We start from the raw sequence: 25,091 nt of genomic DNA on the forward strand, positions 1-25,091 counted from the left end.
TTACATGTGTCTACATATATAATATCTTTTTGCAATGGCACATGATCGCACCTGAGCAAGAAGCAGAGGCATCATTTTCCACTGCAGTAGTAGCCAGAGTGATGATTTTGAATAATATGACTGGTTTGGTTTGGTTTGACCTACAAAATGTTTTTTTTTTTTAATCAATCATACTTGACAGATTAAGATTTTCTGCACGCACTAGTACTCTGTAATCAAATGGTACGAAACTTCAGATCAGAAAAAAAGGATCAATGGTACGACACTCATGTGATAAAGTATGGGAAGTTTTCACCTCACAATAGTTTTCAACCTTCCACCAACTAACCCTCCTTCATGATTGCACTTAAAAAACAAAAGAAAAGAAAAGATCTCAACTAGTAAATCCCATTTTACTGAGTTGACCCTCCAATTCCAAACCAGTAAAAGTCTTGGACTAACTAAAATATCTCATAATCATTGGCCTAACCGATCCCCATTTTTCTTAGTAAAAGGTTGAGAGCAAATGCACTCATAGATTAAGTCATTAAGGGCACGTTTACTTACTTGGAATGAAATGGAATGATTACGGAGTAAAAATACCTCTGTGTTTACTAACACATAAAGGAATTGGAATGATTCCAGGTAAAAGAATTCCTGTGTTTACTAACACATGAAGGAATGGGAATTGGTGTAGGTCCCACCTATTTATCAGGAATCGATTCCTGAATACTCAGGAATTCTTCGATTACGAAGGGGGGAGATGGGTTTAGGAATCATTCCTCCGGAATCAATACCGATTCCTTTCTTCTCCCATTCCACTTGTCTCCGATTCATGATTATTTTCCATTCCAAGTAAGTAAACGTGCCATAAGGGTAATTGCTATTTGCTAATTTGTTAGCAGCTGTCTGTTTGACCCAAAAAAAAAAAAAATTAGCAGCTGCCGATTTGCTGTCCACACTTTAAAATTTGAATATATCAATAATTCAAAAGAATATTAAAAATTTGATTAATAAATTAATTCATAAATGAGAATAATGATATAATATTTTATATAAAAAATTTATATATTTAATTAATTTTTTCTTTTTTAAGAAATTAAGTTCTATATACCACAATAATTAGTAAGAGCCAAACATAACTTAAAACTTCAATATAATAAATTTTGCAAAAAGAAATGTTGAATTTTTTTTTTTCTGAATAATTTTTAGGGTAAAATAAAGTTACTGTAGTCATTTGATTAAAACCGTCAGATCTCAGATCCAACAATTGCAATTAAATTACCATTGGTAATTTTCAGATCCAACCTGTGGATTTCATCGCCAAAATTAGGCAATGCGGTGACCAATTTTCAGTCACCCAATCAGTCAACTTGGTAGGGGCTAACTGATTGGTCGAGCAATACTTTTCCGTAGGCGTGGACTTGGTTCAATAGGTTCGGTTTTTTCGTACTAACGAAACTGCACGAAAAATTTAGTTAACCAACTGTATTGGTTAACTGATAAATTGGTTTAGTTAAGTTCGATTTCGGTTAATTTCGGCCACACTGACTTTAATGATTTAATACTTATTTTTGATAAAAAATAAAAATAAAAATAAAAGTTTACTCCTTCATTTGTGATTGTATATAATTAGTTATAAACATACATCAACAAGATAGTAGAATTGAATTTATTATAATTTATTCTATAATTCAAACCTATAAAAAATATAAAACCAAATAAGTAAATAAAATTAAGTACAATTAAAACTAAGTTACAACTCAATGAAATTGAAATGTCATAGATTCGATTCTCACTGACACATGTAAGTGTGGGATGAGTTAAGAGTTTTTTTTTTTTTTTTAAATAATAAGTAAATAAAATTAAGTACAATTAAAACTAAGTTACAACTCAATGAAATGAAAAGTAGCAATAGGAAAAACACATATATGAATCGCACCAAAAGCGTCGGTTCAGTTTAATTTGATGTGGTATGTCCGTTTTCAGTTCTAAAAATGAACACCCCTATTTTGCCGTTGCATTCATCATTTTGTCCTTATCAATTATTTGGTCTGCCAATTAGACCATTGGTGTCTTTGCCAAAAAAAAAATTAATTAGACCATTGGTGCAATTGCTCTTAGTGATTGAGGAAGTCACACCATGGGGAACGATTCTTGTTTATCGGTCACTGTAAATTCTAGAAACTGTACATCATTAAGATCTAACAGATTCTCTATTTTTTTTTGGTCGGTGAAATAAACTTTCATTTAGAAGGATAAACTTACAATAAAATGCCTAGTAAACAGAGATTGGTTGTGACTGGTTGATGTACTTATTAGGCTGACCTGAAGAAGTACATGACCCAATCTCAATAAATCTTGATTTAGTAGGCATTCTAAAATAAACGATACAAAACCTAATAAAAAGGCCGAAAAGATAAAAAAATACACAAAAGTCGGAGCCCAAACAAACAGTAGGAGGCCTAACAGAAAACAACAAACAAAAGAAAACCCTAATTCTAAACTGCTCCTTGTCTTCAGCCGCCACAGATCCAGCACCACCAACGTCCACCATGGCCGTCGTAGCTGAATCAATACATGGGACTCCAAAATTGCAGCTTGAAGAGAGACCCCTACACCAAAGCCCGATCAAAATAACCCTGAAAATGGAAAAAAAGAAGAAAATAGAAGATCTAAACACAGATTCATCATCATCCCCACAGTAGAAATCTGCACCATAACATGAGATTTGCAGCCACAACTCATAGAACAAATCTGGGCAAACGAAGCCCAGAACACATGGAGCCAATAGACCCCGATAATAGAACATAGAAGGAGGTGGTGCATGCACCCGAGCCAAAGTCTACCTATCTTCTGAGTGAGACGCGAGAAATCGCGTTTGAGAGGAGTCACTGCAAGAACCAAGCCATGGTACCGATTTGAAAAGGAAAAGAAAAAATCTGGGCAACAAGATCTGGAGATGAGAGATGGTGGGTACAAGAAGGTGATGGGTGGTGAGGAATGAGTTAGAGAAAATTTGGGGCTAAGATACAGACAGAAAAATGGGGCAAGATGGAAGGAGAAGGGAAGGAGACCGGAGGAGAAAAAAAGAGATGAAGCAAAAGGCAAAAGCCTCAGATCTGAGACATAGCTCAGGCAAGCACCCATAAAGGGTGGGTAGTGCCACTGACTCTCAAGGGCACGGAGGGGTTTCAGAGAGAGAAAAATCTTAGGGATAGTGAGGAAAGAGAAAACAAAATTTCTTAAATTTACAGCAATTTCTAAAATTTTAAGGAAAATTATAGAGATTTTAGAGATTGCTGTTAAATAAAGAATACATTGGAGTTGGGATGAAAAATTACTTAAAACTTTGACTTCGACTTTCCTATAATACAAAAATTATAGGGAGACCTATTCAAAAAAACAAATAAATAAATAAATTATAGAGTAGCTGTTGGAAGAGCGAAATAGCTTTCTACATAAGCACTTCCATCCCAAGTCATCAGAGTTGGCAACTTGGCACACGTTCCTTTGATTAGCGTGAAGATTGGCCAGCTGCATTGCATGACCAACCTACACTCGTAGCCAAAAAGTGAACAAGAGCTAACAACAATATATGGTGTCTTTTTTTTTCTTCCTTTGATTTTTATTTTAATTAAGATTGATTATGGTCACCTCAATCTAACACAAACACCAACATTTCACATTAACAAAATTAAATACACACAAAAAGGAGGAAGAAGAAGCTCTTTCAACGAGGTCAAACCCCCCAATCAAAAAGTCTCTCTTCAAACCAAATCCACTCCCCGACAATATCTTCCTCTCTCCACATGCAAACCCCACCTCCAAAAATAATTTTTCCTCTTAATTAATTTAAGGGATATCATAAATCAAACATATAACCCATTTTCCATGACCATAAAAATAAATATAGGAGATTGGATACCTGACACATCTGACACACATTTTTCTGCATAAATTCTGGTTAAGGAGATCGAGCTAATGGGAAGTGAACAGATGATATTGGAGCATACGAGATGAACAAAATTGGTGTTTAAATTTATTTATTTAAAATAATATGTCCAAATGGGTCCAAAAAGAGACTTATAGATATGGAAAATATTAAGAGAAGCAGCTTGATAAAAATATACATGAAGATTCTTTTCTTGCTTCCCGATCTTGTCCCTTCTCTTGCTCTAAAATGCCATCCAATCCCCATAACTCTCCCAGCTGGTGTGGGGGGGCATTGATGGAAGTTTAAAGCAGAGTACTTGCATTTGTTGCAGCAGCATCAAAAGTGAAATTGCGATAACAGGAATATGACGAACGGAATTTAATCATTTCATGATTTATTAGGGACTACCAACAATGCCCAAGAGCCTGTGGAGTGATGAAGCCTCTGCTTTGATCTTCTTGAACTGTGGCTCCGGCGAAGAAGAAACCGATGAACCCGCAGCCCAGGAGTCATTTGAGCTTTCAGAACTGAAGTATGCATCAATCACTCCACTTGGGCTCCCTGGGATTTGCGCATGCTTGCGTTTTAGGGGGTTGTTCTTGCAGCCATAATTTGACATCTCAAGGATGAGGGTATAACAGTCATTCACCTTCTCCTGTTTACAATGCAGCACCACTACTTAAGTACTTAATCAAGATCTTAAGCGTTAAAAGGTTTTTTCTTTGAGCACAAAACTTTGAACCAAAACAAAAACAGAAACATACCTTGCTTATTTTGAGAACCCCCAGAAGTTGGGTTTGGTATTCCACAGCTTTACAAGGCTCAACAAGGTCTATGACCCTCATCATTGTAGCAGTGGCCAAAACAGAAGGGAGATAACCAATGCATCTTGAATCTGATCAAAACCCATCAACAAAAAAAAGTGAATAAAATTAACTAAACGACCCAAAACTCGAAAGTGCATCTTACATTTTCTTTGTTCTTATCGAAAGTTCTAAGCTTTGATTAGTAACCGTTATGGAGTTTTGCTTACCCAACACCAGAGACAGAAGCAGACTCTCACAGCGCTTCAGAAACTCCCAATGAAGACTAGTCTTCAATCCAAGCCTTCTTATGATGTGGTCAAGGAAAGAGATTGGAGTCACTGGGTGCATCCTCCATTGAAGAGTTGAGAGCACCAAAAGCTCCATTCTTTGAACCGTTTTGGCCTCGAAAACATACTTGGTGTCCTCCACCTGACCCAGAACAAAACCCAGATATCAGATTTGGGAAATTCAATCAGAAAATGACAATAAAGATTGAATCTTGATGAACAATAATAATGGGTCAAAGACTGAGACTTTACTTGAAGGTCTAGAAGAAGAGGGACTTGGGTCTCTTCCACTTTGGCAGCCAGAGAGATGCAAGCAACAGAGACGAGCTGAACCATCCAGGGCTTGTCTCTCTGGAAATGGACGCTGGAGATGAACCTGTCGAAGTAGTTCACGGCTAGGATTGCAGTGAGAGCTGTGAATCCATAATGGGCATTCACTTTCAGCATCCACTGCACCGCCTCCCGGCGACGCGCCACCAAAACAGCGTCGTTCAGATGGGTTTCCGGCTGCTGCTGTTCTTTGGAGAAGAGAGAAAGAAGCTCTTCATCCTCCCAAAACAGATCTTGCTCCAACAAAAACAGAGGAAACAGAGATGGGTTTTTTTGGGTTTTTCCATTAATAATGTCGTCATTATTGTTGCTTATTTCATCGTCATCACCATTGTACACCTCACTCACTTCATCTTCCTCCTCCCATTTCTCTTCTCCACAGAACAAAGCATCATCCAGCAAGAATGAATTGCTTTGCTCATTTTGTGGCTCATTTTGGTTCATTGCCATCTTCTTCTAAGAAGAAGAGGTTTCAATCCTCTTCTCATTATACAAAAGAAAAGCAAACCACCCTCGCACCCATTTTTCTCTCTCTAAATTTCTTTGGGGGATGCAGAGAGACGAGGCTAGAGAGAGGAGGAGAGGAGAGAAAGAGAGAAAAGAAAAAGGCGAGAGAGAGAGAGAGAGAGAGAGAGAGAGAGAGTAGGGGATTGATTTTAGAGCAGAGTGGGTTTCACGCTTGTCCTTTGTTTATATATATTGGGTTTTGGAGGAATTTCTTTCTTTATTTTCTTTCTCTTTTCTTTTCGTGCTTTCGGTGTGTTTCGTTTCGTTTCGTTGGCGGGGAGAAGAAAACTGTAACGGCACACAGACCAAGCCGGACCCCCATGAAAACAACCTCTTATATACAATACAAGTCTCCACAATAAAGAGACACTGTGCTCATTGCTCAGTCAAGAGGGAGAGAGAAAGAGAGAAAGAGAGAAAGACTATTGTCCTATTGGTGGTAGCAGAAGCCTAGCAATGTTTTATTTTCTTTTCTTTTTTTTGTACACTTTTGGGATTTTTATACTTCCAAACATTTACGTTTTCATTGCTTTTCTTGTTCAAAGGGGTTTATTAATTAATTTCTGAGGTCATGGTTAAAAAGACAGGAGGAGAAATTAGCTATTCACAAGTCTTGTGTTTTGGACCCCTCTTTGAAATGGTCTTAACAAATCCCCACTATTGAGTATTTTCTAATAGGGTTTGTTGACACTTCGAAATATACATGTCAAACTTGCTTTATACCTTTCTTTTTGCCTCATTGCAAAGAAAAAGTTAAAGGGTATAAACCAGAATACAAGTATTGGCCTTGATTATGATGTAATCTGCTTGTAGTTATCGACATCATTTAGACACTAATTGTGCGCTTACTATATAAATCATATATATAGCTCTTCTGTGGACTAGGGTATAAATGAGTAAAATCTCATATGTAAGAGACTAGTCAGAGTACACATGCATAAGGTAACTACACAATTAGTGTCTAATCATGCCTATGATTACAAAAATTACATTCAATCAATCTTGACTTATGCTTTTTGAAGATATTCAATAATAATCCTCCAAATTTATTGACTAAAAGCTTTTCAAGTTTTTCAACAATGAGTTGTGTACTTGTGTTGTCATCAGAATACAAATAGTGTTCATTGCAACATTTGGAATTCATCCAGAGAAGATTAGTATGGCCACTACATAAAATTTAGGGGTGTGATTTTTATTCTTAACGAACACGCTGAGATATAAAAGAATGAGATATTGTGATACTGCAAATCCCACCTTGCTAATGCATGGGAAGAACTATGATATTTACAGTAAGCCATTAACAATATTGGCATTAAGTTGTTATAATATAACTACAATTTTGTTTCAATGTATATGTTAATGATAATGATCGCCAATAACATTCACATTAAAAATGAAATGACATGCTACCATTGCAGTTCATTAAGGTCGTCAGCACTCAACCAAACATATTAAGGTGAAAATTATACCTTGCGAGTAAGTCATTTATTATTTCCAAGTCATTTATTATTTCTTATCTTTGAATTACTGAACAAAATAACATCACATATTCCTGCTTTTCTTTTTATCTCCCTGTGGTGGTATTTGACTCGATGAAGTTAAAAACTTGGGCATAAAAGAAAGACGTACAGATGAAAAGTGAAGCAAAATCACGAGAGGAAATGTAGAGCAAAACAATAGTAAATGTCCCATTGACAAACCAAACCCACCCCAGTACAAACGAGAAAGAACAAAACAAGATATAACGAAAGAGAACCAGCATTCTCCTCGATCCCACGCGACCCCCTCCGCCTCCTCTCCGGCCATCACCCGACACCAGGAGGAGACCTTTCCCAGGAAGCAAGAGAGAAACCGGATGGGCGCGTCATCACCCATCGCAGAGACAGAGAGTTGTTCGAGGGGTGAGGCTGACTTGTTCTAGGGCTCTGGTGTCTCATTAGAAAGTCGTAAATAATGCCTTCCTCCCTGTCTGTGCGAGCCAGTTTTAGAGAGAGAGAGAGAGAGCGAGCACAGAGAGAGACAGACGAAGACAGAAGCCGTAGTCGTACGCTTTTTGCTTTGACGTGCTCCCACAACCCTATAATAAGACTGGACTCGTAGTAGTAGGAGTACTGGTGCGCCTCCCACCACCACCCTGCCACCACCACACATCTTTTGGCGCGCGGTACACTTTTACTTTTCACTTATTATTACTTTACTTTCTCTTTTTGAAAATTTTAGTAACCTATGGCATTAGAACTTCTATGGTATTTCGGAACAAATGATGTACTGAATATTGTAATCGATGTCAAATGTTTGGAGAAATTGTAAAATTTTTGTGAATTCTAAAGGTAATACATTGTTACGGATTTGTGATATGATCTTGGGAGTTCCAACTTTCAAGGTTGACTGGCCGTAAGGGTAAATGTTCGTGAATATTATAGTATAATTTCTTATGTGTGAAATTTCATTAACAACGATCAATTCACAGCATGCAGATTAAAAACTCGAGAAAGCGAGAGAATTTTTACTAAAAGAAACATTGAGTAGAGAGAGGGAGACATGAAATCAAAACCCACTCATTTGAGTGAAAAACAGGCAAAAAAACGAAATGAGAAAGAAAGCGTTTGTGGAAATTGAAGAAATTACTCTCAAATTAACGACGCATGAAGTAAGTACCCTTAAGAGCAAGTGCACCGGTGCTCTTTTGCCCGGGCACCACCTCAGCTTTCCTTGATTTTGACTGGGTATAATGAATATCAAGCTTCCACCGGTGCTTGCTTGACTGGGCAAGCTTTGGCTTTGCATGACCCAGGTCAAAAAAATGGGCAAGCCCATGACTAAACTCTTGCCCAAAGGCATCCGGCTGCCAACTCAAGGAAGAGAGGAACGTGGGTGACATCAGGAAGATGAGGAAAGAGACAGACGCGGCTTAATCCAAGGGTGGAAGACACGGACCAATCCAGAAGCGCCATGTGGCTGACCTGCAGCAGGATTTTGTCGCGTAGCGACATTGAGTGGGCGGCAGGACACTTGTCTCCTCATCGTTGGCTTCTTAAGTGATTTTGACTCCAACGATCCTTTAATCTGGGCCGTTGGTTTCAATTGAAACAGTGATCCAACGGTAATGACCCAATACGAACTCCGATTTTTGCTATTTATAGAAAATTTTCAAAAATTTATAACTAATTCATACGAACTCCGATTTTTGCATTCGACATATGCACGAACACGAACTCTTATCGACGATCTCTATAACTTTCATGAAGGAAGTTTTCCCAAATTATATATGTGTAAAAAGTCGATTTTCAATGAACAGTTAAAAATATAATAATGAACAGTCTTGACCGGTCAAGAAAAAAAAAGGGTGCAAACGTATGTCCAGTGGCAGTGAATAGTAACTTGACTGGTCGAATTATTGACTTCTCGACTTTGTCTTTTCTTGACTACGGGTGCACTTGCTCTAATAGCGGTAAAAGCAAGGCGTGTATTACAGTATTACTGGATGACTCTTTTTTCACCCCGCCAAATAACTTTAAAATTCTACATTTTCCTGCCCTAGGGAATAGCGCGCAAAAGAAATACAAGGTCCAAAAATACTACTAATGATGTTTGTCACTTTGCAAAGACTGCTAGCTAGCTAGGTATAAGAGCACTTTCGCTCTTTTCAGAAAATTTGAAGGAAGACAGTGAGAAGTGGAACAAGTCCAGATGATAAAAGGGTAGTAGTAGTAGTAGAGAAATTAGATTCCAGATATTGAGAAATTCGAATTTTCACTGTAGTAAGCAAGTTTAGTTAGAAGAGAAACTATATTCTTAAAAAAAAAGAAAAAAAAAAAGAAATGGTTAGAAGAGAAACTACTGTCAATGTCAATATTTGGGATCACAAGCTTTATATGTGATGGTGATTATTACCGTCATAATCATGCTTACTACTTTCAAGGTCCTGGTTAGTGGTTACCTCAACTCTATCGCTTGCTCATTGACTCCTATTAGCATTTATCAGTTGCAAGTCACTTTCCATGAACTCCAAAATTAACGAACTTAATCAACAATTTACAGTTCCTAACTACCATTTTGTTAGAAGCGTTAGTGTTAGGAGTCAAGGGTACGTAGGTTTCGATTCACAGAAGCAAAACGTCAGGATCAAGATTATTTATATGTAAAATATTTACTGTTCCGGCCATTACTTTAATCACATCATATTAGTTTCGCGTAAACCCCAAGTATTTGAAAGGTTCATCAACATTATAGTAAATATCTGTAGTTTTACTCAAATTTACAGATCCTCAAACATATATGCATATCAGCATATGCAGTTCTTGTCTTTGCGTGCATGACAATGAAATTTTTTATTGCAGAATCAAAGCTGCTCGAAGAAAGTCCAGAAGTACGTGAATGTAATTCATTGCAGTAGGGAAATGTGTATGTGTGCGCGCGCGCGCCCTCGCGTGTATCTATATCTATATCTATATCTATATCTATATCTATATGACAGGTACCTCGTAGCTGGATAGAAAGAAAACAATCATAGTTGTTCATTATTCGGTGCATGGCAACCCAACCAAGCAGAGATTGGTAGCTAGTGACTACAGCACAGTTTTTCTACTGTAAATTCTGGTGGCAATCAATAATATTTGAATAGATCATCATCAGCTTGAATTATAATAACATATTAGCCACGTACTCATACCAAATGACCTAATGAATAATCCAAGCTAGCTGTTTAATTAGTTCTTTTAACCATTTGTTCATAGTCGTCGCACAGCCCCCACCTTTATAAACCTTTTATGTTTAACATACCTGCTAGAGTTTGAACATCAAAACAAAGCCAAATTGACTTTTAGTCGAATTATGACAAATGAGTTTCTTCCACTTATCTATAGCTAGCTCGATCGGGGACCCTTTTTCACTGAATCTTGCAGTGGAGCCATGGCAGTTATATATATAGATAGTAAGATAGATAGATCTAGAAGTTTTTTGGCTACATATATATATAGCAATATAATTATTGAGTAGGTAAAATGTAAGTTCTGTTGTGCCCCATGAGAGATTTTTATATTCTGGAATCACTGGTCTTTGGGTTTCATCTGCTAGACTCGAGATTAATGGGACGTGATAACTTGTTTGAATCATTAATTTTCATTATATGGTGATGACCTACTGATGCTGACGATTACGATTAAAATCATGATTCTATCGTGGTGTGTATCGATCAAATTGATTATTCTATGTTATTTGAAATGTCCTATTTAGAGACATAATGGAATATATTCTTTACATTGTTCATGCCTGTCATTTGTATGAAAAATTTTATAATGTGTTAATGTATGACATGCATACAATTGTCTTAAAAGTGGTAAAATGAGTCCTCAAAATAGTAATATTAGTCCTCAAAGTGGTAACATGAGTCCTTAAAGTGGTAAATTTTCTTAGTTTACCATATGAGTTCTCAAAATAGTAATATTAGTCTTCAAAGTGGTAACATGAGTTCTTAAAGTGGTAAAAATAGTTGATATATGAGAAATGTTAACATACCATAGCTTTACCCTTATATCATCGTAGATACTACGAGAGTTTGAACTAGTTATAATTTGGAGTCTCCACCTATTGCCGACAAATTTTGGTTTAGAAGCTTATTTCACAAGTTAAGGTATTTACAAAAGTAGTGAGAAAATAATGTACTCACCAAATTCGTTGGTTCTGACATTTTCTTTTTTCATTCAAGATATATATATATATATATAAATTGATTATTGTTCACCATTACATGGTTTGTATGCGATACTAATCACGTGGTATATAAATACAAAGGCTATCATTTTCAATACCTCATTATCGATCTGCATATTGGTTGAGGAGCTAGTACAACCAAAAGGTCTTCCCTCTCCATAAGCCCTTGTACTATGAAGGAAGACATGTTAGTTGGGCTGAAGAAATAATATTCAAAGCCTAGACCAAGAGATTTGATGCACAAAAGGACCTAATTTTCGCAGCAAGTTTGTATTTTACTAAACAAATGAGGAAACAAGCAGTCTAATCGTCCATTAACAAACAAGAATGGAAGTGAAAGTCTTCTTCTTCATCCTTAATCAACAATAGTCAAAGACAGAATTATAACAACTGTGCAGAACTTTCAAAGCCTCTAACTACCTCATTTTTTCTAGACCACCTAGATTAATAATGTTTGCTATTCTCTACTACTGTTGAGATCAACCGGTGGTGGATTCACATCAAAACATGAAGCACTTGAGAGTGTGCATCATGTCATCCACTGAAGAAAAAGCTTTTCAAATACCCAAATCATTCTGATATGGCCTTGACGACCAAAAGCAAAGAACCCCTTCTCAACTAGATGAAGTGAAAAGTTTCGAGTCTTTGACTCACCCAATATTAGGCTCAACAAACAAATATATTTGAATTCAAAAGGCCTTGAACGACTGGGAGAAAGGTTAGTGATCGAAAGTGGAGCTAGCATTTACTTCATGCATGCAAATATGGCTCCCACTTCAAATGGTCGATTTTGATTTCATGAGAAAAAACATACTGATGAAACCAGCAAGTACTTGACAGGTTGTAAGAATCCTTACGACCCATGTTTTCCAGATATTAATCATGACCTTCATAATGGAGAACTTTACAAGACTGTTATCGATTTTCTTTTGAAAGACCAAAAATTTGAGTGTTGTAGAATGATGATCGATCATATCAGTACCCCATGGCCAAGCTATGTTAACACCAGATGGAAAACAGATCAATTCAATGTTGCTGTTCAGAACTTCAGGTCATCATTCAATTACTTCATTAATTGATATATTCCAAGTGAAAAAGCAGTAAAATCTATCCAAATGAATAGGCTAGCAGGTAACATTTTAAGGAGAGTGTTGCCCGACACGGTTCAAGAAAGCATACTCCACATTTAGTCTGGTGGTTAAGAACATTTTTTTTTTTTTTTTTTTGGTCTGGGGTCGAGAACATTTACTCCGCCATAATAAAATCTCATCCAAATCTGACATAACTAATAGGATATAGATTTGGTGGTTCAATTCCGTTAATCCGAAGACATACTAATCCACAGCTTTGATAATTCAACCTTTTAAAAATATTGATATACAAAATTTCAGGTACAATCTTGATCAAACTCTAGCAGAAAACAAATATGACGTGCAGCCTAGAAGCCTTGACTAGAATGCTCTGGTGCTACTCCCAGCAGCCTCAATACTATAAACCTCACATCACATTAGAAGAAAAAAGGCAAAGGGAAACTAAAACAGATTCATCCATCTCAAACCTTTGTATAGATGAACTATCAACATTGGGAAAAAGAAAGTGCGCATATTTGCAATGAAACATAAAATTCAATGGCCTAAACATAGAGGGGTCTATGAGCAGCTATACATGATTAGCTAGCTATCACTACATCTTCACAGTTGCTTCTTCACTTGAGTATCTGGGAGCTCTATCTCAGTATGGTGGTGGTGGATATACTCCATACGGACCTAATTGAAAAGCAGAAAACAGATCTTCAGTATCCAATTAGTCATATTTTAGCTAGCAGCAAAAATTATGAACCACAAACAAATGAAGTTACCTTGAGGTGGAGGGTAAAACGATGAGGCTTGTGGAGGTGGTGGATATGTAGATGATGGAGGAGGAGGATAAGTTGAAGATGGTGGGTATGGTGCAGGAGGATATGCAGCTGGTGGAGGGGCACCGTACGGGGATGGGGGATATCCTCCTGGTGCGGGATTAGGTGGATACGCAGCTGGTGCTGGATTGGGTGGATATGAAGGAGTAGGTGAATACGAAGGATAGGGAGATGGAGCTGGGTAAGCTGCTGGTGGAGGTGGTGCGTACATTTGAGGTGGTGGTGCATACGCAGATGCTGGAGGGGCAGTTGAGTACATATGAGCTTGCGGTGCAGGTGGTGCTCCATAAGGTGGTGCAGATGGGGCATAGCCTGCTGCCGGTTTCTGCAGTAACCAAAGCACAGTTATTCAGTTGATATGTAATTAATAAGAATATATACAAGGACATACACCCACTTATACTGTGAAAAGAAAGAAAAAAAAGAAAAAGAAATGCAACTTACATTAGGCTTTGCACTTATATTAGGCTTCAAGTAATGCATTATAAGCCGCACTTCTCCAGCATATCTACAATGTAAACAAATTCGATGTCAGAAGCAAGCAATTTTTCTATATAAAAGATGCTCCCATTACTGATACTAATACTTAAAACTTCAGTAAAAAGAGATGCAAGTAATTTGAATGATCAATAAATGAATTAACCAATTCCTTACTTTTGTTAGGAAGGTAGGGCATGATGACAAGTAAGAGAAAAGCTTATATCATAAAACCACTCTCATCAGTCTTTCTGTTGGCTATAATCAAAATGGATGCCAGGACTGTATTTAACAAACGAACTATATTACACTTCTAATCCTAGATCCGAGCCTACCTCATGTCCCTTAAACACTGACCTGTACTACAGAAAAGATTCACTCCATCTCCTTTAACCACCCCTTTGTTTTCTTCCTATAATACATTTGTTGTAAGTAATTGACATGGCATGGCCAAACAAAGCTAGCAGTGTTGCAGTGTAAATTTGGAAGGTGTTTAGATGATGCATCCCATATGTTGACTCTGTTCCTAAACAACTGATAAACAAGACTATTCCAATCCCACTTTGGGAAGTAACAGTACCACCATGCCCAGCTTGAAAAACTACTACATCTAATGCAATCCATCACATCATGCAAAAGATAAAAGGTTTGACGCAATGCGATGTTAAAGCAACGGAAACGTAAAAGCCTACACATTTGACAAGAACAATATAGAGGGAAAAAAAAAAGGGCAAATCATGGACAAAGAGAGTTACCAAACATGCACATTTACGACATTTGTTTTCGAAGTTCGTGTAGATTACAAAGAGTTGCAAACTCAAACAACTTAATTATCCAAATGTCCTTCATAAACCTCTCACAAGATAAGAGTTGAAACTACTAAGAATTTCGCAACATCATGTATTTACCTGCCCGTTTTAGTCTGAAGTGGCCAAGTACCATCATCGTAACCCTGAGACAGAACCTTCTGAAGGTGAACTCTAAACACATTAATACACCCAAAAAAAAAAAAAAAAACCCAATTAGAAAAGAGAACAGATTAACCAAGACTCACAATAAAGGAAAAGGGTATCTAAAACTTGTTCCACAATTGAGATATTCAAAGCAAGAAAGGTAAAACATTGACATACTTTCCCTCGCCAATAAAGTCGTCATATGTGACACTGTTGCTGTTCCAGACAGCAACATTCATCTCCCTAAGCCCTTCAATTAGAGGAATCACGAACTTCTCTTGGAATGTAGGGTTTCTACCTCCGTCTACACCATTAAAATCAACATGGCTTTCAGTCCAGTTCGAGTCCAAATTCGGATCTGAACCTTTAAAATTAAACCCCCAAAAAAAAAAACAAACCCAGATATAAAAACCAAAACTTTATCAAAAATCTCCATCAAACTACAAACAATTAAAATACCAAAAAAAAATAAATAAAATAAATAAATAAATAAATACCAGTATGCGTTCTTGTTCTGTGCTTGGAGTTAGCATATTCAACACAAACGTAGGGATCTTGCCGCGAAATCCATTCTGTATCTTTCAACTTATTGCACCCAACAACTTGAAAACCCAAATCAGAAAACTCAAAATTAGAGAAAAATAAACCAAACCCAGAAAAGATGAAAGACGACCCAGTAGAGAAAACGCACCAGTGACCTCAAGAAGCTGGCCTTGAATACCACCAGAAACCGACATGGGAAAAGAGGAGTAAGGAGACGGAGACGGAGACGAAGAAGACTGGGTTGGAAATTGATAATATGACATGTGGAAACGTGATCTCTGTTACAAAAAAAAGGTTAGAGACCTTTTTATAAGTATTCGATTCCGCGTACAGTTAGTTTTATTATATACTTTCTGAAACGTGAAGATTTTTTACTTCTTTGAAAGTAAAATTTGGATTACTGAGATTCTAAGAAGGAACAGAGGTAATTGCGCATGAAATCCCCAGTTTGGGGTTTTTGAGGAAGGACTAGGAAAGCGCGTGAGGTTTCCTTAAGGGGTATAAAAGTCATTGTGCCGTCGTTGACACGCTTGCTTAGTCTATGTGCTCTTACAGCTATTTTTTCGGTACACCGAATTTCCATTTTAGTTTGTACAGACTCAAAATACATTTTCGATTTTTCTTTTTTGGGTGCAAAAATCATTTTTGATTCACCAACTCATTGACTAAATAGTTGTATTATTTTTTCTTTTCCAAAAAAAAAAAAAATAGTTGTATTTTTTCTTTCTTTTTTATAATTAAGTCAATGCGCATACCAATTCTAATAGTTGATATTGGTTTAAGCCATTTATAATATTAAGGATTAAATTCAGTTTACCCCCTTAAGGTTTGGGGGTAATTTCATGTTAGTCTCTGTCCTTTTAATTTAATCAGTTTACCCCCCAAGCTTTCTAATTTCAATCAGCCGTGTCCAATTCCTACTATTCCGTCCAATTTGGACCGTTAAGTCTAACTTTTGAGGGCTAAAATGGTCATTTCAAGACAAAAAAAAAACTATAAAAAAAAGGATTTTTTTTTTCGTTTTTTTATTATTATTTATTTTTAAATTTTTTTTTTCATTTTAATTTTTTATTTATTTAAATTTTGTCTTCAACCTATACACCACAAGTTATAATAGGTTTATAAAAACAAAAAGATACTCTAGATGGTTGAAAGTCTATCGCTGATCTACGATATTTATGATATCTCCGATAAAGAGAAGAATTTTAGGATATATTCCCAATAAAGTGAAGAAATGTTTGTGTAAAATTATTTTTTACAGATAAAGTGTAAAATTGTGAAGAAATATCTGTGTAAAATCATTTTTTACAGATATTTATAAATAAAGTGTAAAATCGTTTTTTACAGATATTTTTTCACTTTATTGGGGATATCTCTTAAAATTCTTCACTTTATCGGAGATATATCACAAATATCGTAGATCAGCGAGCGGCTTTCAACCACCTAGAGTATCTTTTTGTTCTTATAAACCTATTATAACTTGTGGTATATAGGTTGAAGACAAAATAAAAAAAATAAAAAATGAAAAAACAGAAGAAGAAAAATAAAAAACAAAAGAAAAAAAATATTTAAAAAAAAAAATTCCTTTTTTTTTTTATAGTTTTTTTTGTCTTGAAATGACCATTTTAGCCCTAAAAAATCAGACTTAATGTCCAAATTGGATGGAATGGACACGGTTGAGGAGAATTGACAAGCTTGGGGGGTAAACTAATTAAATTGAAAGGACATGGACTAACATGAAATTACCCCTAAACCTCAGGGGGGGGTAAACTGAATTTAATCCTAATATTAACTTAGAATTTTTTTGGAATCTCGAAATTCATATAGAACTTTGCATAATCACTATTGTCCGATCAAACATGAAGTTCTTTCTTCTGTTTAATTCAAAAGCATTGAGCTTGTTTAAAGTTGTGAGTTTTAATCCAAGGATGTTTGTGTAAATAGTTTTAAAAATTTAATAGAATTTGAGTTCTATAGTTCAAACCCTACGTCATTTTTGGAGATTTGATATTTTGAAAACTGAAATCAATTTTAGAAATTGTATAAGATGAATTTACAATCACTTGATATTATTTAACTCGAAAAAGGAAACAAATCAAAATGGATTCATGTTCCAATATTGTAAATCTAGGTTCTGTCTAACTAATGGACAGAAAATGATTTTTTTTTTTTTTTTGGATCAAACTGACAACTCTTCATTAATTAGAAGAAAACTCCTTCTCAATTACATCCAAAATAAAATACGGGGGAAATAACCCCAACTAACATTTTCAAAAGAACAACGAGCATACTTAGCTAATTTGTGAGCCACAGAATTGGATTGACGATAAGCATGAGTAAAGTAAGAACCTGAGACATGTCAAGGATTACAGATAATATCATCATGCACGCGATCGAAAGACGCCATCTCTTAAAAAGTTAAAATATAGAACTCCAATAGGGTAAAACTATTTTCGCTTTAGGATAAAACTATAGAGACCAAAGTCGTCACATATCCATAGGGCATAGGACATTACATGTACCTTTCACTACTATTCCAGGGGAAAGATGACGAACAAATCAAATTCAATCATGAATCAAAAATACATAAAAAGGAATCAGACTCGATCAGCCATTCGATAAGCCATGACTTTTCTACGTCAACTTGAGATTGAGAGTTTGCATATTAAAATGACATAACGCAGACAATGCGCAAGAAACTTTCCCAGCTTGACCTTGTAAGAGTCGAATCATATTCCACCCTTGATCGTGGCGCATTAGTCGAGAACAACGATACATTAACAAGATGCTGCTATATTTGGAAGTCTTCAGTGCGTTTGAGAAGTAAACCAGAAAAAAAAAAACAGACTAGTTGAGCCAATTTTTAATAGGCAATGAAGAAGCAATTGTGCGGTTGTTGCATGACAAAGGATGCAACTTGAACATAGTCAACCAGAAGCCACCTAAAACGCGAGCTGATACTTGAGACTCGGTGTTTACGTTGAAGACCATTAAATGTAGACCGAGATTTCAGTATCCGAATTCTAACCAGAGAATGAAGTAGAGAAATAATCCTAGATATTAACCCAGAAGCCAAGTATAAACTTATGATCCAGTATAAACTCAAATAAAACTGTTTACAGCTTGAAAATGTTTGCATACGCTTCTAACAGGGATGTAAAAGCCCAGAAAGAAAGAAATGGACACAGTAACCGTTTTATTCTTTTTTTTTTACAACAAATGAAACGAATTGCAACAATACCCAGCAGAGTTTGATTTTAATTATTCGCAGGATCGAGAACCTTCTTGCTATCAATCCAACCAGAACCCTACTTCAATTTCAAATGGATCCAATGGACTGAAATTTGAACGTGACCAACTTTCAGCAACTCGGGGACTTAAAGCTTCCAAACCATGTTATGTACAGATTGTCCAACTCTGAGGCAGTGGTGTCAATCCTCTCACTCACTTTCATAGTCTTCTTCATCTCCAAATGTGAAGACAGAGGTATCGGCGGCCATTGCCTTAAATTCACTTTCTGAATTTTGAGTCCCAAGGCCCGTGACATTTCCAACAGCTGCAGCACTTTTAGGCTCACTAGCAGCAGGGACCTGTTTAGAGTCCGTGCTTCCAATAGAAACTTGTTTAGTTGCTTGCGTTAAACTTGCAACTTGATCTGATTTTGTAGTAGATGCGGAACTGGAGGTGGTACTGGCAACAGTTCCACCAGCTTGAGAATTTGCTTCTGCTCGCTGACTTTTTGAAGAGCCAGTCTCCTCCGCCTCACTGTCTGAAAACACATCATCCTTATCTTGGCCTCCTGGGTTTGCATTATGGGATGGTGGATCTGCTGCAGCTGCAGCAGCGTCATCTGATGGAGGTTTGGTACCTGAGCTTTCATCCGGTTTCTTTGTAGTAGTTTCAGTGCTAGGTGTAGGTGTAGGTGTTGCAGGAACATTGCCATTATAATCAACTAACACCACCTCAACCTGAAATCCCGGGGAAGGCAGTTTCCTCTGCAGAATGGTCCATCACAGATGAGATTACCATTTTTCTTTACTTGATTAGTATTATTATATACACAAAAGAAGCGGGTGCATGTCTACCTCAATATTAAACAAAGAGAAAAGAGAATGTAAAGCAGAAACTTTATCAAAGCAAAGCAATGAGTCTCGCAAAAAAAAAAAGAAAAAGGGAGCTAGAGGAGTCCCATGAATCAATTCAAAACACTATCTCAATTACAGAGCACTCCACTCCATCATAGGATGCTCCAGTACATCAAAACCACAGCTATTTCTCTCAAACAACCAGAGCACCACAAATACTAATGAGCACTGGTGCAATTTTTTTTTTTTTTTTTGCTAAGAAAAAAATAAATTACAACACAAAGCCGCTTTCACAACCAGAGCACTGGTACAAGAAGTAAAAACCATTAAAAGTCCAGTGCCGATGAAGGAATGTAAAATAGCTTAATTTTGTTTCAATCACCAAGTCTTGTTTATTTTAATATTTGATACATAGCTCAATCTTAAGGGTTTTTTTTTTTTTTTTTTTCCACTTCAAAACTTCTGATCTATGTCAAATCCTACAATCCCCACCCCACCATCTGTTATTTTAGACTGGTTCTTGGACATACTGCAAAGCAAATATATTAAAACTCCTGACTGCTGTAGAGTATATTATAAAAATGAGTTTCCATAGTTCACGTTTTGCAAGTGAGGATCATACATCTCAAAACTACACTCTGCAATAAACAAAAGATATGTACCTTGTCAAATCCATCCAGATCATTGGTGGTTAAAGTTTTTCTATTTTCTGTCATCGTTGTGTTCAACCAGCTGAAATAATAATAATAGACATATTAAAACAAGATGAAATCAGTTCCACCTCATACAAAGCATAAACAAAGTAGATGATTGCCAACCAGTAAAAATCTCCTTGACGATCATGAAAGTGGATTTTGAAGTCACCAACTAACTCAGTCAAACCAAGTTCCCCTGGCAGAGCAAAGACCATTACCCCCTTCTTGGGAGCACTAAACCAAAAATCTTCAGGCTGTCAATATGATTTGACATGTAAAAATCCAAATTAGTGAAAGGATAGCAGAGAGCTAATAAAATTACTGACAGAATAAACGCAGAATGTTTCTAAAATTGTTATCGAACATCACATACCGAAAGACCCTTGGTTCTTGGATGATCTTTTGTGGAGAATAGAACGCCTGAGAAAGCATTAAATCAAAACCAACCATCAGCATCATCATAATAAGCTAACAAGCATGAATATTAAAACTACAAATAACTAAACACAATAACATCTAATAGTACTTGGAATGAGAAAAGAAAGGGCAACATAAAATTTGCATTGCAGCTACAACATAAAAAAGAAAAAGAAAAAAAAGGACTCCCATTAAACAGCACAGTGGCAAGGAAAGTTGAGAAACAGACACAGCAAGGATGCTGCAACACACCATTATGATCAGAGACAGTAATGGTGGGCCTGACCCAGTATGGGCACCTGTGAAGCCGAAAACCCCTAAGCATGCACCTGAAAATGGTGCAAACATAGGTCAGTGTAATTGCAAAATATAGAAATACTACTAATTGAATCCACAGCCAAAAATATACCTGCGACCAGGAGGGTTTTCACCGTTGAAGTATGTTAAGATACGTTCGAAATATTTGACGTACCTCTAGAAAAACAACAGAAAAGAATTAGCCTTACAGAAACCTATAAGAACTGCACGTAGTAAGAATGTAAGATATCAAAAGCCATTTTAGAAAAACATAACAAAATACTAACAATCTGACTTGGCAGAACAAGCCCCTTTCCATCAAAACATCTCTTCTGGTTGTAGTAGTCAATAGACTCCTCTGCAGTAGGAAAGAACTGTAGATAGCAGCAAACAAGTTTAGAGCAAGAACTAAGCATAGTACACAACCAAACCAAGAAATTAACTAATTTATCATCAAGATTCAGTTTCAAATCTTTCTACCACAAATAAATTTACCTTTAAGTAGAGGAGAAGACTGGATATCATCAATCCTGTCCTTGCCATTCCAGCCTTACAGTGCACAACTACTACATTCTCAATGTCCTCTTTCAGCCACGAATAAGCACTTCGACAAAATAATGATATAAGATGAATTGGTGGGCAATTATGGTCATCAAACGGGAAACTAGCCACCTGAAAACAAAATGATAAATCAAACATAGGAACTAGGAATCTAGCATAAAACCTTTGTTTTAATAACTATACCACAGGACATGCACTCTCTGTTTACTATGTCTTTTACTTGAAAAAGGGTGGAGTAATGTGGTGAAGAGCAAGATGAGTGACAATGCCACCTATTATGTCTATTCCAAAGAAAGGAGGTACACTGGAAGTTATAGATTTAAGTCTTAGTGACACATCTATATCAGCATTCTGTTAGAATATAAAACGATTGAGGAGTAGATTATAACCATAAGGAAATTGTCTTGTGTTGTTTTCATGAATGTTGAACTCAACTAACAGCTTTGTTCTTTCTATTCCTGTGAATAAGATTTGACTTTGCAGAGAATAATCATTATGATAACTTGATATTCACACTTTATTCTGGGGAATTCACTAGCCTGCCTTCTCGATATTTCAATACTTGAAGATTTGATGTCTTAACCGCAAAGCATACACTATTAGCTATGTACTAAGCTCTCCATAATCTAATCTTTATCAGATACGGTAAAATCTCATGACTCTAGGCAGAGGTAGCATTTTTCTTTAACCTCTCCACTACATCATTAGTAATTTCAATTGCACAATAACTTGAAAAGATACTGATTGAGATCACCAAACCAATCAGCACTCCTTGAGAGAGTTCAATTTAAATGCAGTGACTTCACAAGCACAAACAGATAAGCCGGACAACGAATTCCAGCCTGCTATGGTCCAGATCACTAATTTTAATTATTAAAAACAAAATGATTACCCTCCCCAAGAGTTCTTAATTATTAAAAACAAAATGATTACTCATTTTAGTTGTATAGAGAAAAAATGGTTACCAACCTTTCCTTCAAATAATGATGCATCATATAGCCTTTCTGAACACAGGTTGTATACTTTGTACTTGCCCTGCACATATCGCAAGAAAAGATATTATTATTTTATTTTTTCATTGTAGAAAAGATCTTCCAATGAAGCATGATCAGAAGAAAATGAAGCTTTAAATCACTTGCTCTGCTAATATTTGGCAAATATCCAATATGAGCAACAAATCTATCTTGCACATCCAAAAATATCTTGTACATAAAATTCCCAGAGAAAACATTATGGTTGGGAAATTGTTGGATAAAGTGTGTGGACTAAAATGCAACAAGATCATCAGAACAACATTATGAAGGCAAAACATTCGTGCAGGATATGAAGGTCAAATGAAGCTCAAGTACTTTGAACTGCTACTTGGTGCATCCAATTGAGCAACAAATGTATCTTGCACATACAATAAGTTGTCTTTATTTCTTATACGTTTGGGATATGCAGTTCAGTAAGAGTTCAAGTGATCAAGTAGAAAATGTACAATTAGCCTTACAAATTAAATGAACGAGGTAGATAGGTTTAAACATTTTATTTTTATGGAGAGAGAGAGAGAGAGAGAGAGGTACAAATAGAAAAGTTATCAATGGATTGTCAGAAAGCAATATTTGAGAATGAATACTGAAATGAAGAATAATAATTAAGAGGTAAGAAAATAAAAAGATATAGATCGCAAACATAACTAAATTATACCTTATGATGAGTTTCAAAAAACTTAATCACTTCTTCCATGTGGTTTCTGTAGAACCCCTGCATTAAATATTCAGGTAAACTTAATGTAGTGGAGCAGCATAAGTGAAGACAGATGTAAGTACCAATTGTGTGCTAACCTCGACATATCCAAAAAACCCAGAGCTCATATCACCAGCTGGGAATCCCATAGCAATAATGTTCTCGGTGATATACGTCATATCCAAATCAAATCCTCCCTCCTATATACATGTCAGAAACACTGAGGTCATACATATATCAAAAACCATTGATACATCCTGCAGGCTATAGTTTGTTTGAGATAACAGACCACCGCACGGAGAGACAAAAGTAAAGTAATTTACTGCACTCTGCTTTACTACAAAGAGGACCATAGCAGCAAATATTATTAACAAAAGGGACGCACCTGATATCTGCGTTTGTTTTGAGAGACAACATGCCGGGCCTTAACCTGAACAGCTTTCACTGCACTCTTAGAAGAGTCGACTATCCCCTTTGTAATTGTATCAAATATACCAGGTTGCACAGCTTTTGAGCTTCCACTGGGATCATCATCTTCTGCCGGAGCTTTTGGAGACAAGCGCAATCCTAATCCACTTGTAAAGCGTGCAAAACCTGACTGTCCAGAACCAGTCGGAGAGCTGTCTTGTGCTGCTGCCATTGGCTGAGGAATTTTCAGATTTTTGGCCCATGATGTTAGGCCAGATGCACTTAGCTTGGATGGTGCCTCCCGAGAACTATTATCTGATCCTGAGTCTGAGGCAGCAGGAGGTTGCTCCTCAGGAGCTTTAACTGAAGGTGAAGTTGATGGAACCGAAGATTCCGAATCCATCCTAAAACGCCAGAGATTCTGAAGGCGAGCAAAATAACAGCTTAAAGTACAGGCATAACAATAAACAAAAGCGTAAATAACAACCAATCACAGAAATTCTAATCTTTCTGTCGTACATGTGGGCTAAATCTAAAACTCACTGTCGAATACTTACTGTAATAGCCCTATAAAAATCTAATACTATTTCCTGAGCTGTTCAGGGAACTCCGGCGAGTATATTAAACTCTTAATGGCTACATTATCAACAGTTCATGCTCTCCACAACTCAATTATCAAAACTTGATCAAATTTGCTCAAATAAACCTAATTTGCTAAATCTGCAAATTCTGAGTACAGTTACAGTCTGACACTATTTCCCTTCACATGCCGATGGAAATAGATCCACAACTCATCTAATTACCAACTCACACCCAATGTTTTGCCAATCAAATCAACATTCCTTAAGATATGAACAGATACACAAATTGATAACCATGCGAATTGAAACAAGGATCAAATCTTTCTGACTAATTTGATTGGGAACTAGAAGTGAAAGACCTAGAAATCCAGCCGGAGAAACCAATCAACCGCATAAAACTAAAATGAAATGAAATAGTGAACAACACAAAATCCAAAGAAAGATGGATCGAATCTTACCGAGACGAAGAGCGCGAGAATTTAGAAGCGGTGAGATTCCATACGAGAGAGTTCAGTGTCCTAGGGTTTTCAGAGAGAGAGAGAGAGAGATTGGAGCTTCGGAAATCGGGCGGGTTACCGAGGTCTTTTGTGCTCAAGTGGTCAACGCGGTTAACGGCGACGATTTGACGCCGTCTGTCTGATTAGGATAAGAACAAATATCTTCTCACGGCAACGAAACGGTTAGAAGTTAAGGACTTTCAGACCGACCTAAAAAAACACAAAACAGGAAGAAGAATTTGATGTTTTACATGAACTTGGTGACGTAATTCATGCGAGGTCGGCAGGATTTGAATTCGACCATTGGGTTCCACATCGATCACTATATTTAATTTTAGTCAGGTAACTAGGTAATAATAGTTACTGACTTACGGTT

General features: G+C 36.5%; 3 protein-coding genes across 4 annotated transcripts; all 3 read right to left on the reverse strand.

Moving 5' to 3' along the window:
- Positions 1-3,999: 3,999 nt before the first annotated feature.
- LOC133740425 (cyclin-D3-1) lies at positions 4,000-6,003 on the reverse strand. Its single transcript, XM_062168378.1, has 4 exons — positions 5,262-6,003; positions 4,950-5,151; positions 4,681-4,811; positions 4,000-4,571 (listed from the first exon to the last, which is right to left on the reverse strand). Exons 1-4 carry the CDS (start codon positions 5,787-5,789, stop codon positions 4,314-4,316), a joined length of 1,119 nt encoding a protein of 372 aa, XP_062024362.1. The 5' UTR covers positions 5,790-6,003; the 3' UTR covers positions 4,000-4,313.
- A 6,873-nt stretch (positions 6,004-12,876) lies between these two features.
- On the reverse strand, positions 12,877-15,759 carry LOC133739753 (proline-rich extensin-like protein EPR1). Of its 2 annotated transcripts, none has more exons than XM_062167549.1 (7): positions 15,595-15,759; positions 15,401-15,505; positions 15,081-15,267; positions 14,859-14,930; positions 13,918-13,981; positions 13,417-13,798; positions 12,877-13,324 (listed from the first exon to the last, which is right to left on the reverse strand). In XM_062167549.1, the coding sequence occupies exons 1-7, from the start codon at positions 15,707-15,709 to the stop codon at positions 13,290-13,292; spliced, it is 960 nt and encodes a 319-aa protein (XP_062023533.1). In that variant the 5' UTR covers positions 15,710-15,759; the 3' UTR covers positions 12,877-13,289. The 2 variants fall into 2 exon arrangements, with proteins under 2 accessions (XP_062023533.1, XP_062023534.1); XM_062167550.1 differs by having other exon boundaries at positions 15,081-15,207; positions 15,595-15,758.
- Positions 15,760-18,523: 2,764 nt separating this feature from the next.
- On the reverse strand, positions 18,524-24,841 carry LOC133736947 (phosphatidylinositol 3,4,5-trisphosphate 3-phosphatase and protein-tyrosine-phosphatase PTEN2A). Its single transcript, XM_062164561.1, has 13 exons — positions 24,677-24,841; positions 23,615-24,058; positions 23,328-23,429; positions 23,191-23,247; positions 22,471-22,536; positions 21,436-21,612; positions 21,228-21,314; positions 21,053-21,117; positions 20,896-20,972; positions 20,600-20,646; positions 20,350-20,480; positions 20,194-20,263; positions 18,524-19,441 (listed from the first exon to the last, which is right to left on the reverse strand). Exons 2-13 carry the CDS (start codon positions 24,038-24,040, stop codon positions 18,887-18,889), a joined length of 1,860 nt encoding a protein of 619 aa, XP_062020545.1. The 5' UTR covers positions 24,041-24,058; positions 24,677-24,841; the 3' UTR covers positions 18,524-18,886.
- Positions 24,842-25,091: the final 250 nt, after the last annotated feature.

The sequence above is a fragment of the Rosa rugosa genome, chromosome 3, assembly GCF_958449725.1.
Source record: "Rosa rugosa chromosome 3, drRosRugo1.1, whole genome shotgun sequence".
NCBI lineage: Eukaryota > Viridiplantae > Streptophyta > Magnoliopsida > Rosales > Rosaceae > Rosa > Rosa rugosa.